The sequence below is a fragment of the Sceloporus occidentalis genome, unplaced genomic scaffold (assembly GCF_023333645.1).
Source record: "Sceloporus occidentalis isolate IW3139 unplaced genomic scaffold, rSceOcc1.0.p SCAF_3, whole genome shotgun sequence".
NCBI lineage: Eukaryota > Metazoa > Chordata > Lepidosauria > Squamata > Phrynosomatidae > Sceloporus > Sceloporus occidentalis.
This window is the reverse complement of record NW_028316983.1, coordinates 134,127,779-134,143,236: the sequence shown is the minus strand read 5'-3', so window position 1 is coordinate 134,143,236 and position 15,458 is coordinate 134,127,779. Positions and strand designations below refer to the sequence as shown.

The following is a 15,458-nucleotide window of genomic DNA, read 5'->3' as shown; positions in this document are numbered from 1 at the left end:
ATAGGTTGTTTGAATTTTGAAAAAGACCATGCCACACTTCTCTACTTTATTTCAAGTCCCAATTCGATGATGATGATGATGATGATGATGATGATGATGATGATGATGATGATGATGATGATGATATAGTATATATATATATGCAGGAATGTAGAATGTTCAAAGCACTTCACAAGCATTATCTCAATCATTTTACAATGCTGTATTATCTCTGCTGGAAAATGCAGTGGTAAGAGTGTAATTTGCTTGTGGCAGTGTATATATGAATGGCAGAGGACACATTTAAATCTGGATTTCTTTGCTTAGTCTTTTAGCTGATGTACTAGCTCTTTTCCATTCACTTTCCTCAACTTGAGGTCCATTTTCCTATACAGACTCTCTCAAGAACTGAAATTACCAGGCAGTTTTTTAATTAAGGGCAAATTGAGTTAGATGAGCCAATGCTAAAAGCCTTTAAAATATTTGAGAACCTGCCAGTAAGAGGAGAGGTTACCAGTGTTGTCTCCTGGCTGAGAGTCAAAGATGAGGAGAAATAATGGACAAGTTGTAACAACATACATGTAGGTGGGGCCTTAGGAAATGGTTTATAATGGCTGCAACGGCGCCACAGTAAAAGTTCTGTATCGAGATTTAACGACTGGGGCAGATAGGCAATTTAAAGGGACACTTTAATTATGGATGTTCCTGCTACAAGAGAAGTTGTGGGAAGAGATAGTCCCTCTGGAATTTCAAAGAAGCCACAGTACTTTGCAAAATTTCATGTAATTCATATACTCTAAGTGCACCCAGTATCTTCAGAAGGGCCACTGTGTAACTCTGTGTGCATGTAAAGGAGCAAGGCAGTTCTGGGGAGAAAGCCTGAGAGAAAACAAGAGAAAACAGGCAGGAGTAGAAGAACTTGAGACCAGTCACTGCTTTTAATGACACGAAAAACGGAGAGCAAGACTGGTTGATTACAGTGTTCTTTTTCTCTAAGCCAGGAATGGGTGAAGTATGTTCTGTGGTTTGCTTCCTGGCTAAAAAGGCTGCTGCTGGATCTAAAACCTGCATTCATTAAATTAATGCATATATTGCCTTTTTCTCACTATATTACCCAAGGAGGCTAAATTCAGCAACCTGGGAGAAATTTTGCCAAGAAGAATTTATGGGATATTTCAGGGGATAAGAAATGAATGACAAATCAACAGTGCAGCTGCTGTGGCAAAGGGGGGGGGGGGGAATGGTACAATAAAGTGTAGCAAAGCAGTAATGCTGTCACTAGAGTGGGTATCATCCAGTGCAATAATTCGTGCTGTTATGCCCCCCTCCCCTAGCTGTTTCCCTCCACCAGTCAGGTTGCCTCTGCTGTGGTGGACTGCCATGCTATCTTTTCTAGGGCTGTTGGGCAAATGAGAGAGGTGACTCAGCAGAGGAGGAGATGCAGTGGTGGCAGCATGCTCACATGGGGTTCCCACCCTGGCCCCAGGCACCCTTTCTTCCTCCTCCCGTTAGTGGAGGTGGCAGAGAAGGAGGAGCAGGATGCAGCAGTGCATCTTTGGTGAGGGCCACCACATCCGTGCCTCTACGATGCCCTTGCTGCTAACTGGGCTGTTGAGGCCACTGCTCTGCCAGGGCACCTTATTCCTAGGGATGCACCTGAGTCTGGCAGCTACCGCTACTCCTGCTCCTGTTCCAGTGGGGTGAGGTGAGGGCTTTTGGCAGCCATTCCCCTCCAGGGAGAAGAAAGACCCTCTGAGGTAAAACAGAAACAGCCACTGAGGAGGAAAGCAGGAAACAGAAGAGTGCTCAGAGGGGAAATCAGGCAGACTGGGGGAGCCAATGGTGGGCAGCACAGAAGACCACCATCTCATCCTGCACATCATGTATCTCTCCTTCACCCAGCCTGGGCAACCAGCAGGAGCAGTGCCAATGATGCCACACTGAGGTGGTGGCAGCTCCATTGAGCAAGCTCATTCTCCACCCTGCTCTGCCTGCCAGAACAAGAGTAGAGTCAGTCCTGGTGGAGCAACTGCGGGACAACAAGGAGGAAGATGTGGTGATGGCGGAGTCCTGGCCTTCAGCCATTGCCTCTGCTGGAGATGCCACCACCTGCATGTAGGAAGCAAATAAGAGACAGAGGGCAGAAAGGTGTGGCTCTGGGGCTGGGGGTGAAACAGAATATTCCCACAAAAAATTTGAGCATATCCCCACAAAGAAGAGGCACTGCCAGAGCAGTAACCTGAACTGCCAGTTAGCATCGGGGTCACCATGGAGCACCATTTTCCCCACTTGCACCACCAGACCTGGAAGAAGCTGCCATGTGGCAGCAGCACCAGAGGCTGCAGCTGATGGACAGAGGAGGTGCCCTGGCTGGTGGAGGGGGACAGCCAGACAGGGTGGTTGGGATAACCTCCTGTGATCCTGTAATGACACCCCAAGAAGTAGCATCTCATAAGTTTCTGCTTGTAAGCAAATTTTTGTGCACTATAACTGAAAAGAAGTTACTGAAAAATGTGCCCAGTTTGGATGAGAACATTTAAAATATTTTTTAAAAAAAACCCTAGAAGGCAAACCTATGAGAATGAAGGTGGCAGAGTAGCTATATTTAGCCTCCAGAAAAGATGAATGTGGGAGACAGAAGGTTGAGGGTTTTCAAATATTTAAAAGATGTCACAAAAATGTGAAAGAGCAATAGCTTTTTATCAGTCTCAGTGTTAGAAAGTACATCTTAATTATAAGAACTGTTCACCAATCAGTGAAGCCACCAGGGAAGGTTAAAGGATTTTCTTGGAGATTTTCAATTTAAAAAAAACCACTGAACCAGTGGCTGTGAAGAAGTCTTTTCAACATAGGGTGACATGCATTAAGGAGGGAGGCAGAAAATTTGCTCCAAAGTTACTGCAATATATTATGTACAGGAAAGCATTGCTCTTCTACAGCAGCATTTTAGCATATGCCAAAGTAATGAATGGCAGTTAGTTATTGACTTTTTGACAGTGTATTGTTTGCTCAGTCAACAGACTGTATATGTACATACACTGGTGGGTGGGTGGGGGTGGAGTGCGTGTATCAATGGAAATGAATGTCATTCCCCTCTATGGCAAACAGTACATTTATTTCCTTTATTTCCTACCTTTTTCTCAATAAGGGAGTCAAGACAGCTTACAATATAAAATTAAAGCAAAATACGGTTAAAAGAATATGTGGTACAAAAGCTTAAATAAAGCATTAAATAGACAACCGTTTTAAAATGCATAATAAACATAAGCTAAGGATGCACATATCCCATTAAAAGGCCCTTCTGTCATACCCTATTAAAGACTGAAGGCCTGTTGAAATAAAAAGTCTTTGCCTGTCCCCAAAGTTCGATCACAAAGGGGGCCAACAGCCTCTGCGGGAGGGGGTTCCACAGTGTTAGAGTAGTCCCCAAGGAGGCTCTCTCATACATACTCTCACCTACTACATATGTGATAGTGGTGTAACAGAGACAAAACCCCAAAGAACTTAAACTTCAGGCAGGATCATATAAAGCTGTCTGAATTGTAAAGCCATAAGGCTGGAGACAGGAAAAACATGCCAACTGCTGACCCTAGTGTGATGGTTTTCTCTGCTTCCTACCCTGTCTTAAATCCCCCCCCCCCCCCGGGAATGAGACAGAAGCAGAGGAACCCAATGCCATCAAGGGAAGGTTCTCTACAGTCTCACACCACTCCTGCTGAGCTGGAAGGGACCCCTTGAGACCACCTTAATCCCCAAAACCACTTGCTGCCACTACCCAATGATTAACCTCTTACACCCTAGCAATGCGTTAGGACATTGCTGGGCCTTCTACTGGTCACCGACAATCAGTAGAGCACTAGCTGTGCTAAGGCCATTAAAAGGAATGAAAAAAGAGACAGAGTACTAAAGAAAAAGGTTTATTAGGAAGTAAAGAACATTAAAGAATAAGACATAGAGGACAACTGGTCCTCCAGGCACAAACTTAAAGGATTAATTACAAAAAGATAATCATTTCTGCCAAACCTGAATCCCTGAATAATAATAATAAAAAAAAAACCGTAAAAGCTGAGACCTTGCTATTTCTCAGCTTCTACTCTCCCAACTGCTTCAATGGTCTCTCTCCAACCATCATCCAGAAGGTTCTGTTCTAACAGCCATCTAATTATCTGGTTGCCCTCATGCTACTAGTGATGTCATCCTCCTCATATATTCCAATATCCCATCCCACAGGGGAAAAGGTCCTGATAAATGGAGGGACTCCCATTTATCACACCTAGAACCATCAGTATCTAGTAAAAACAAAATTTATCCTTCATCTGAACTGGGTCATCAATTGCAGCATTTTGCATGAATAAAATTTAAGAGAAATGTCAAATGAGAGCACTTCTGATGTTGACAATACCAGTGTTTTGGTGGAGGAAGGTTTGTTCCCAGACTGAATGCATCTCTGCCACAAATGGAAGACTTGCAAACCATGTTTTGTCACATGCTGCAATAATGAGTTTGGAAATAATTTGTTACACTTATTGAATTACTTGTAATTCATTCCTTTCTGCAATATAGGTATAAATATGGTATACCTACGTGGCATTAACAATCATAATGCTTGTTCTATGGCACCAATGAAACTGTTTTTAGTCACACTTTATTTTGCCAGAGGTTGCCTAACTACTTACATGTCTTTCGTACTTGTTGCTTTGCACCACTGTAATACTGGTGTGCTAGGATATAAAGTATCCACTTTACTTACTTTTGAGTAACAAGAAAACAATGAATCACAATGCTGAGTTGGAGCCTAGGAAGGGTAACTGTAACTGCAACAAATTACTCTTAAGCACAATTTTCCAAGCTCTAGAAACAATAGGACTTTTGCTAATGACACAGTAAATACGTAGAAAACCAAAGTCTGCAGCAATATCTGGCCACCTTCTGATTTGCCAACAAACTTAAAGCACTGGGACTGAAATGACTGCTTACCATCTGTGGAGCATCCGGTGGAACCATCACTAGAACAATAACGCATTTCAATCCGCTGCCTTCCTACATCTAACAGGCTCGCATCAGGCAGCCGGGCCTTGCATGTGTATCGGAACCGTTGTTCGTAGTGGCCACCATTGTCGGAGATGTTCACTGGACTCCACGGTGTCCATGGCGTGGTCTTTTTCAGTTCTGGACAGGGGCTGGTGTTGCAAGCTTGAAACTCCTGATAGAAATTATCAATTGCTTTTATTTAGAATATAATACGTCCTTTACACACAACTTAAAATGTTGTACCCAGTTCACTCTTCCTTAAACCCTAGCATCAGGAACAATAATCAAATAGTTTTAAGTATTAACATTATGTTTGCCTAAACATTAATACACCTAAAAAGACTGCTTTAATAAAACAGACCCTGGTGATATTCATTATTGAACAAACTCAAGATATGCTCAGATTCCATGTGTGTAACCAGATCTCACTAAAAGACTTTGAAGAAGTAGGTCCTAAGTTAGTTGACTAATAACTAATCATACTGAAATTACTGTGCAGAGTAACCAGACCAAGTACTGATTATAATTTGGCCAAGTCATTTTCCACTATAGGTTAATTGACCAAGTCAATTTTCACTGTTCCAATGCCCTGTTTGGGAGCAAGGATAGGCTTGCTGGAGCAAGTGGTGATTCTGGCGGGGGGGGGGGGGTGTCTGAGTTTTGTTGTCAAAATAATAACATATCCAGGTCCCCTGATTTAGTCCTGAACCGGGCAACAACAACAACAACAACAACAACAATTTTTATTTCTATCTTCCCGCCTCTCCCCATGGATCGAAGTGGGATCACAACAAGGTTAAAATCACAAAGTTAAAATTACAACAGCATTAAAACCACAATAAAATAAAAACATAAAAACCTAAAAACATCAGAATCTAAAAACAGTAGCATCCATCAAGAGGTCAGCTATAGGAGAAACTGGCCTTGGAATGGGAAAAGAAAATCTCCATCTCAAGGGGATTCTGGGAATCATAGTACAAGGCAATTTTCCCAGCCTCTACTCCCCCACTTTTGCTGCATCCTTTGACTTTTAAGATTATATGTGCTAGGTAAGCAGTGCCAACCAGTCCCAATGGTATCATGACTAGGAGTGAAAAATGGAGGAAGTAGCCCTTGCACAGATTGACATGGAGAGCCCAGATTTCTGAATGGCTATCCACAATCTAAGTAATGTTTTTATTTTTGTCTAGAAATTTGGATGCACCCTCGCCTGTAAAATCCACAGGGTTTCATTTACTATGATGTATTCCTATTTCAGGTCCTTAGGTTAGTTTTGTTCCAAACAACATCCCTATTTTTTCACTCCAAATATATAGTTGGCATGAACAGACTGCTACAGCAGTAGTCCAAAATGAGAATCATAATTCCACCAGCTAAAAAGAGAAGCCACTTTCCTCCATACACTGTGTGCTACTACTGATGTTTCAGGGCTAAATGCCAGATCACATCCTTCAGTATAAAACCACTGAAGGTCTTTTCTTTTACATTCTTATGATATGACCTCTCTCTCTGACCTTTGTTTACCATTCAGATATAAAGGTTCTCCAACAAAGACCAAAATAACCTTTTCCCCACTCAAGAAATGAAAGGCTCTAGTTTCAGAAGCATGCAAAATCAGTTCCAAGAGCCACTCAGTACCTAGTTTGGGGAAATAGAGTCTGCTGAGACTTGGATTGATTCAGAATGTTTTATTTTATGTAATAAATTTCTGGGCTACTCATCAGTAAAATTATGACAGCAGTGATAAAACAATGATACATAAAAATCAATTAGAACAAGGACACAGAATAGATCAACACAAATCAGCAGAGTACATTAATTAAAATCAGTGTGATGGGACACACTGGAATGCTTAGATGATTAAAAACATTTTGCTTAGTACTAGAATGGCTAATTTGATTGGTACCAAGCCTCCATCTTGAATCAGGGTGCCATGACAAAAAGGGACCTCCCCAATCATCACTACCTACCCCAGTTTCAAATGACAAGGAGATCCAGGACAGAATCTCAAAAGACAAACAGAGCATCCAGACAAATTTAGGGTGGGAGGAGAAGGCTATCTTTCAGATACCCAAGTCCCAAGCAGTTTAGAACTTTATATATATAAGCATTGGCATCTTGAATCATGCTTAGAAATAGACCTAAAACCAGGCCAGTTGTTTAAGAATTGCTTAGGTTCCTAACTGAGATGTCTTCAAGGGCAGTACAGCATAAACAACTTGGCAATGATCTAACCAAGATGGTTATTTATACAAGACAACACTGGGCAGATTCTTTAACAGACATATATTTTGCCACCACCAATTTGGTATACTATCTCTGACCAAGCATTGTATATTACAAAATAAACTCCTAAGTCTCCAATATATAACAAAACCATACAGATATAAAACAGTGGAATTAGTGAATTTCCATTTACGTAGTTTCTAGTAATGAGCTGGAATTGTGGTAACAAGGATGTAGTGAAATTACATTTCAAAAGCAATGTAACAAAAATAACATTGCTTGTTTGGGTGGCAGTGCAAAAAGTAACTTTTTGTAAAAGGGCATTTTTAGATCCATTTTGAGTGGGGTTTTTTCAAGTTTTATGTTAATTTCTTAATAATCTTTAGATTTATCCTTCCCCAATAAATAAAAAAAAATGACAATGCATGTTACATTTTGGAATAATAAGTGATGACAAACAGATTACTTTTTAAACACTATATTTAGTAGCCTGAACAAATTATACTTAAAACATAAATTCCCTAGCTCTGAAATAGAGCAACTAACACAGGTGACACTCACAACATTGCAGCCGGGACAGTCAGGGCCATTCTCACAAGTTCTGTGGCGGGCCTGAATCCCTCCTCCACACTGGGCTGTACAACGTTCCCATGCACCCCAACCAGTCCAGAACACTTGTGGGGAACACAGCAAGTGCTCATTGCAATACCTGTGATGAGAGAAGCAAACGAGAAAGCAAATTATATACTTGTTCTCAGCTGTTTTTATTATGTTATTTAAGACGAGTGGTTGGCAGCTTCACTAACTGTGGGGAATGGATTCTCAACACCTTTATAGTTTCCATACAGATAAGATTTTCTTTTCAGAGCACATGCTGAAATCAGAACAATATAATGATTGGGCATGTAAGAAGTTTAACACATTGCTTCCAGGATCTTTTGGATAGACTGTTCCAAGAGTTATCAATCTAAAGACTCCATATACTTGGCTTGTCTCTCTTGAACAGATTTTCTATGGTAATAAAAAATAGGGAAGAATTGGTGGGAAAAAATATGGGATGGCTCCTACACCTTGCAGATGATAGCATTGGAACTCTCCATAAAATTTTGTGACTTAAACACCCATATTATAAAATGTCGCATAATACATGCCATGGGCATGGAGAAGACTTTACATCAGGAAGCTTAGATAATTCAACCATTTGTTTTTACATCTGAGTTCAGTTATGGGTTTGATACCCTTTAAAAAGGCAAACAAAAATCCACAACTCATCAGCTGAATTAGTTGTTTTGTTTTGTAGTACTACCATCCTCTGGCAATCTATGTAGTCATGCACAAAATGTTAATCCAGTACTGAAAAAAGCATGCATAAAATAGGCAAAATCTAGTCTTTAGAACAAATGGGAACAGAGGGTGCGCTCCAAAATACTCTGATGATTTTGAACTAAACATAAGAGCATAAAGCATCTGAAAGAATAATTTTAGTCTTTGACATTTTTAGTGCATGAAAAATATCTCCCAATGGTATCCTCATTGTTTCCATAGCCAGTTCCTAGTGTGTAAGAAACTGGAACTGACCCCTTCAGTCACCAGGTTCTGAAATATGGATTCCAAAATAGCATTGCAATTTAACATGCTGAATTTTGTGACCATCATTTCTTTAGGTTTGTCATTTTCCCCCGGTTTAATTTTATAAAAATGATTTACTGTGTACAGATTAGAATAAATCCAAACCATTCTGATCTTATTATGATTTATAGATAACAAATCATCATTACTAAAATTACTAAAATTCCCTGTGTCCTGCAAAGGATTGTCAGATTCACCTGAGCATAAAAAAACAAACACAAGATCATGTCATCTGAATTGAATAACAAAGGCAATTATTTTAAAAGCCAACTCCTAAGAGAAAAGATTCACTCTTTATGTCTGATATACCATTTGTATGCAAAATAGGAAGAAATGAAGCCACCATACATTTCTTTCTTTACTCTCTTGAGTATTAGTTTATTGACCAGTGGAGCTGTGTTAACTAAATACAGCAATCTACAATCCAGGATTATGTTAAAAATCTTAACCCACATTATTCTTTGTTTAGGCAACCGAGAACTGCTTTTCAGCCAACCGAAAAAGCATAGAGATGCCCTTCCTAAACTTAGATTAATGGACTGGAATAAGATTACCTCTTATTCCACATGTTGCTGTGCCACAAATGATTCTCATTGATATACTGGTACAAGGAGATTCACTAGTGAATGAAAGAGGCTGCCTTCATTCACACACCGCCTTACATTAACTGAAGCAGCATGGAAAGAGCATGTAGGAAAGTATTTATCATAGCATTGTAGCACTGTTATGTTTAAACCCTGAATAATCTGATGCAGAGCACACCTACACAATGGAATTCTGAAACTCCTGACCCGTGTAGGTTAAAGATAGACCCAAAGCTGCAAAATATAAGCACTATGACACTGTTGGAATGTACTAATGTGTAACGTGATAGAGGATTACAATAGAAAGTTGCCCTCATGTAAGCCCTGTACACTCTGGCAGGGCTTCTCCACTGCCAGTTGGTAGAGGAAACAGTGCCAGCCACCTTCTGAACCTGGTCTCTCTCTGACACACACACATACACACACACTTACTTTGTTTTGTTTGTAATAGCTGACAACTAGTGTTCAATGGATGCACAAGGCTCTGGATTCTGGCCAGAGCATTTCTAAAAATTGTTTTGCTTTTCATAAAACAGAATGAGATATGAAGCCAAATTCATATTTTCCTCCTAGTTAGAATCACCAACAGCGTACAAGTGAATTTGCAGCAGTGAGGTGGGGGTGGGGAGCACCAGAAACCTCAAATACATTTCAAATACATTGCGGGGGTGAATCTGCTGGAACGTGGGATTTTGAGCAAAGTCCAATTAATCCTCTTTCTGGAAGCATTTCAAGCTAGCAGGAAGTGCTTTTCCCCTGCTGCTCTTCCCCTCCGTACTAATTTCTTTTTTCCCTTCAGGACCCAGAGGGCTTATGTTTTGCAGGGATTCTGCAGAACAAGCCAGGCAGGAGTCTTAGATCTGTGAAACTGCCGACCTCTGCGCTGACCCTATGTCTTGAGGTGATGAGGGCAGAAGTGAGAGGGTGACATGGAAAAATTGCCAGGCTAGTGATATGACCCTTGATGCACCGAGTGAGGCCATACTCAATTTCCCCAAAGATAGCAATTGCTATTTGTAGGTTGGGGTGAGGGGCAGAGGAGGAGGAAGAGAATGAAATATCCACCCAAGCTGAGTCTAGTTTCTCCTCCCCAGTGATTCGAAGTCAAAGCTCATTCAGTGGGGGAAAATACCTTACACTTTTATGAAAGAATACATGTTTCATGTAAGAAGAATGGAAACAGATGCTCATTTTAATCATGATCTTGTACGTTAGAAAACAGCACTGATGTAAATTGGGTGAGTGGGTGCATGGGAGGAAACCAGTATTACTTCAACAGATAATTTAGTAATAACCAGAGCCTGGAGAAGTTACTTTTTGGAGCTACAACTCCCAATATCCACAAGCCAGTGTGACCACTGGATTCCAGAAAAGTAACTTCCCCAAAAAGTAACTTTCCTAAGTTTTACTAAGAACTATGCCCAGGGAAAAAGAATGAATTACAATAGAGAAATCAATGTAGCTCATGGACACACATTTACGTTAATCACGAGGAACAAGATGTATGTAATCAAATTAACCAATTAAAAACTTTTAAATGACTAAAGTGGTATCCCTGGTTAATCAGGAGCAAACTTTAATTGCTGAAAAATGAGATGAACTTTCCTTATAAATTAGGCATTCCCTCCTGAGTGAAAGAAAAGGGTGAATGCTTTGGCTGCATAGCCCACTAGCATCACCAATGGTAAGGACTGCTGGAAGCTGCAGTGCATATGTGTATGTATACATTATAGGGAGAGGGCAGTGGGCTGAGAGGATACCCAATGAAAGAGCTGCATACATGAACTCAACACACAAATTACATTTTTTTTTTTGGTCTAGGATTCTTTCTACAAAAGGAAAATTTACACAGATCTCATTAAACGCTTCTTGTTCCTTATCCAGAGCTACTCCTCTAACACCCTGACCTTCCAGATCAATTTCAGTCAAAAACTGCCATGCACACCCTGTCTTGTATATTTTTGCCAAGAGAGGGATGGGGAATTTGACAGGTCTTCCCACATGTCAAGAAACTTAAAATAAACAAAACTGGGAATGAATTATTATGAATATTCTTTCCAACCCTTCTGATACCATGCACACAAAATGGAAATTTTATGATCTGCACCTTTTTCATCTGAGTACATCCAGTATATTTGTGTTGTAAATTCTGCTGCTTTATTGGTCTAGAAGTAATATTCCATTTCAACATTAATAAATGAGAAGCTGACACCTACCATGAATGATTGTTCTGGGAAGGCTGAAGAAGAAATCCACACCTAGTTGGTTAATTCTTTGTGCCAGCCAATCGAACCAAGAGTTCTCAAAGTTGTAAATCCATTTCATCCATTGGTTCCTCCCTCTCCCCCTTCAATTTAATTATATAACCTTGCTGGCTATTTAGACAATGTATTAGAGTCAGAGAATGGATAGAATTAAAAGGAAAGTGGGTTTTACTGTTATTGTTCTTAGCAGTTGTTATCTATTTGGTTTGTTTCTCCTAGAAGCCCCTGGCCAGAGGTGGATTGCTCCTTCAGTCTTCCTAGAATGATTATTCTCAGACTGGCTAAAAGAGCAATATGCAATTAGTGAGATATACTCAAGCTTCCATCTCAAGGGTGAGACTGGATGCTATCGTTTTGCTGTGCTGCTTACAGAACATTTCTGCCAAATGCAACTTGAATTTATCAACCGTATAGTGCCTCACAAACATGGATGGCTCCTTCAGCTCTGTTGCTTTACAAATGTCTTCTAATCAGCTATTCTGAATGCAGTAGTTATTGCCATAGATCTTGTAGAATGTGCCAAGACATGCTGAGGTCTTGGTGGGTTAGCATAGTTGTAACATAAATAAAGGCCATCTTTTATCCACCTGGATAACATTAATTTTGTAGCTTTGTGATCCAATGTCCTTGGGTGAAAGGAAACAAACAAAGCCTACCCAATTCTTTTGTTCTTTGCATGTATACCTTCACTGCTCTTCTTACATCTAAAGAATACCATTTTCTCTCTCAAAGTTGTACAGGGTTTGGACAGAAAGTGGGCAATTCTAGGGAGCAAGTACATTTTTATACCACTTATCAGTGCACTTAAGCACTCCCTAAGCGATTTTACATAGTGTAAGCTAATTGCCCCCAACAATTTTAACGACCTCGGAAGGATGCAAGCCTGAGTCGAGCTTGAGCCCTTTCGCTGGTATTGAACTCGCAACCTTATGGTTTGTGAGTGAGTGGTTGCAGTACAGGCATTTAACCACTGCACCACTAGGGCCCTATTCTGAACATGAAACCTACTAATACAAACCTGGCTGCCCTAATTTCCAGAAAATTGATACTGAGTGTCCTTTCTGATTCCGTCCACTCTTGCTATACAGATTGGTCACTGCAGTGCACTCCCCAGCCACAAAGGCTTATACCTGTTATTACTGTCATTTTCCTTTGTGGAATGATGCCATTATCCAATGCCTTGTTTTTGCTCCACCATTTTAAATCTTTCCTCACTTGGAATGATAAAGTCAGATCGTAATTTAGCTTTTTTTTTTTTTTATTAAGGACCTTTGGTGAGGTCTTAGGAAAAGTTGTAAAGCTCTTGTATGGAACCTTGCCTAAGGAACTATCTGAATTATGGATATTATAATTCCTAGCATTTTAAATAGATGCAGTAAATCTGCTGCTTTTACTTGATGTAACTAATATTATCATTTTTATTTTTACTTTTCTTTCCTCTGAAAGAAATGCACAGCTCTTCACCATGTTTATTTTTGCTCCCAAATGAATCAGACTCTTTGTCGACTGTAGATGAATCTATAGATGAACTCACAATGCTCCAAACAATTCAATGTATGTCTGAGACCTGAGTCAGCCTTTGTATGGATCCCTGCTTTCTACAAAATGTCATCCAGGTATGGGAACAATTGAATTCCCTTTTTTCTCAGGTAAGCTTTACTGAGATCATCACTTTGGCAAAAACTCTCAGAACTGATGCTAAACCAAATGGAAGGGCCCTGAATTGATAGTGACAGCTGATGTGTTCAAAGGAGCCCTGGTGGTGCAGTGGTTAAATGCCTGTACTGCAGCCATTCACTCGAAACCACAAGGTTGCGAGTTCAAGACCAGCAAAAGGGCCCAAGCTTGACTCAGGCTTGCATCCTTCCGAGGAGGTCGCTAAAATGAGTACCCAGACTGTTGGGGGCAAATTAGCTTACTTGCTAATTAGCTTACTTGCTGTTCACCGCTATGATCTTTGGAATAGCGGTATATAAATAAAACAAATTATTATTATTATTATTATTATTATTATTATTATTATTATTATCTGAGGAATTTCCTGCATATTTGATTCACAGGAACACACAAGTTCTTTCAAATCTATTGAAAGTAAATAGTTCCCTAGTTCCAAATTGTCTAAAATAGTTTGCAAGGTTTCCATTTTGAATTTGCAGTACTAAACAAACCAATTTAGTTATTTCTGACCCAGAACTAGTCTGGAATCATCAATAGATTTGGGCACCAATAAATATATTGAATAAATGCCCCTGAAACTTTGACACTGAGGCATATTCTTTATTGTTCCTATTTCCAAATCTCTTGCTGACCTGTCTGTTTTTATAATATTTTTGATTCTGGTGATGGGAGATTTCTATTTTTTTGGTCTTTTGTGAAATTGAATGTTGTATCCCTTTGTTACAACTTCAATGACCCATTTGTTTGATGCTCCTCGGTTCCACAAAAAACAAAAATGAAGATGTCTTCCTCCCACTGATATTTTTCTCAAGTCATTATTGATCCCTTCAACCCTTACTGGAGTGACCAGTTCTCCTTGTTTGTTGTGGGCCCTGCTGCCTAAACTGAAACCTTGACTTGTTTCATTGAGGTTTGTAGTTTCTGTAGTCCCTTTGCCTCTAAAATCTTCTTCCTCCTTGAAAGGAATAGGTTTTGTTCCTAAAATATTTGCTATCCAATTTTCCCATTTGAATTGTTGGAAGAACTTGTTTCTTATTTTTCCCTTCTGTCAGCACTTTTTCTATTGCTTTTTCACCAAAGACCTCTTGAACCCAAAGCATGCCAGCGCTAGCAAACATTGTAGGCTGCATCAACACTGCAGAAATAATCCAATTTGATACCTTTAACTGTCATGGCTTAATGCTATGGAATTCTGGGAACTGTAGCTTGTTGTGGCCCCAAAGTGGAGCCACAACATAAGAAATAATGGCGCAGCTTGTAGTTGTGATATGGTAGGTCTTTCCTCAGAACAGGAGGTGGGTAGTGCCAACTGCTGTTAGGCCATTGTAGGTGCCAGTAGTGTGGTCAGCAGATTCTCCTCATGAATTGGGAAACACCGGGGATAAGCTGACTTTTTTTCTCCATCTGCCCTGGCCTATGTCTTTTAATGCTGTGTCTCCTTCCTCTGGGAGCACAAAATTTGAAATTAGAGCTGAAACAGGACCATCTACTAAAGGCACAGACAACTGGCCTATCATTCTCTTTTCATATATGTAAAATTATCTACTATAGCCAGTAAATCTATTTGTATTAAGAGGAATTTCCCATTCATAATAATTTAGCACGTTAAACATTTCTGGCATTGGAATCTGAGTGCTTTGGGATATTTTGTTTGTTTGTTTTGAGGGTTGTTTTTTTTAACAACACTGCAGCCACTCTATTAGTTCTCCGTTGATCCTTAAAGTCTTTCTGACCTGACACCGAGATCAGTGTCTAAACCCAAAGAAATTAGCACTTTTCTAAGTAACCCCTTCAATGATCTGCTTCAAATAATCTATTCTTGTTATTGTTTCTATTTGTGAGTGTTCTTCATTATACTCTCTGCTGTCTCCAGAATTCAAATCCAACTCTGAAAGCTCTGCTCTGGCATCTGTGATGTCTTTATTATTTGGTTTCTCTATATTTATAACATATCCAGTTTTCCCCCTACACTTCTTAGGTATTTGTATAGGTGCAATGCCATTACCTTCTTTTCCCTATGACCTAGAACTAATTAATTATTCCTGCCCATCTTGCTATCTTTTTGATT

General features: G+C 39.9%; 1 protein-coding gene across 4 annotated transcripts in view; it reads right to left on the bottom strand.

Annotated features, from left to right (window-relative positions):
• Positions 1 to 15,458, bottom strand: part of SEMA5A (semaphorin 5A) — a 166,618-nt gene that overhangs the window by 19,792 nt on the left and 131,368 nt on the right. For all 4 annotated transcript variants that reach the window (XM_089516372.1, XM_089516375.1, XM_089516373.1 and 1 more), the window contains exons 15-16: positions 7,798 to 7,945; positions 4,957 to 5,182 (exon numbers count right to left, since the gene is read on the bottom strand). In XM_089516372.1, coding sequence (XP_089372498.1) covers positions 4,957 to 5,182; positions 7,798 to 7,945 — 374 coding nt within the window. The remainder of the gene's footprint in view (positions 1 to 4,956; positions 5,183 to 7,797; positions 7,946 to 15,458) is intronic.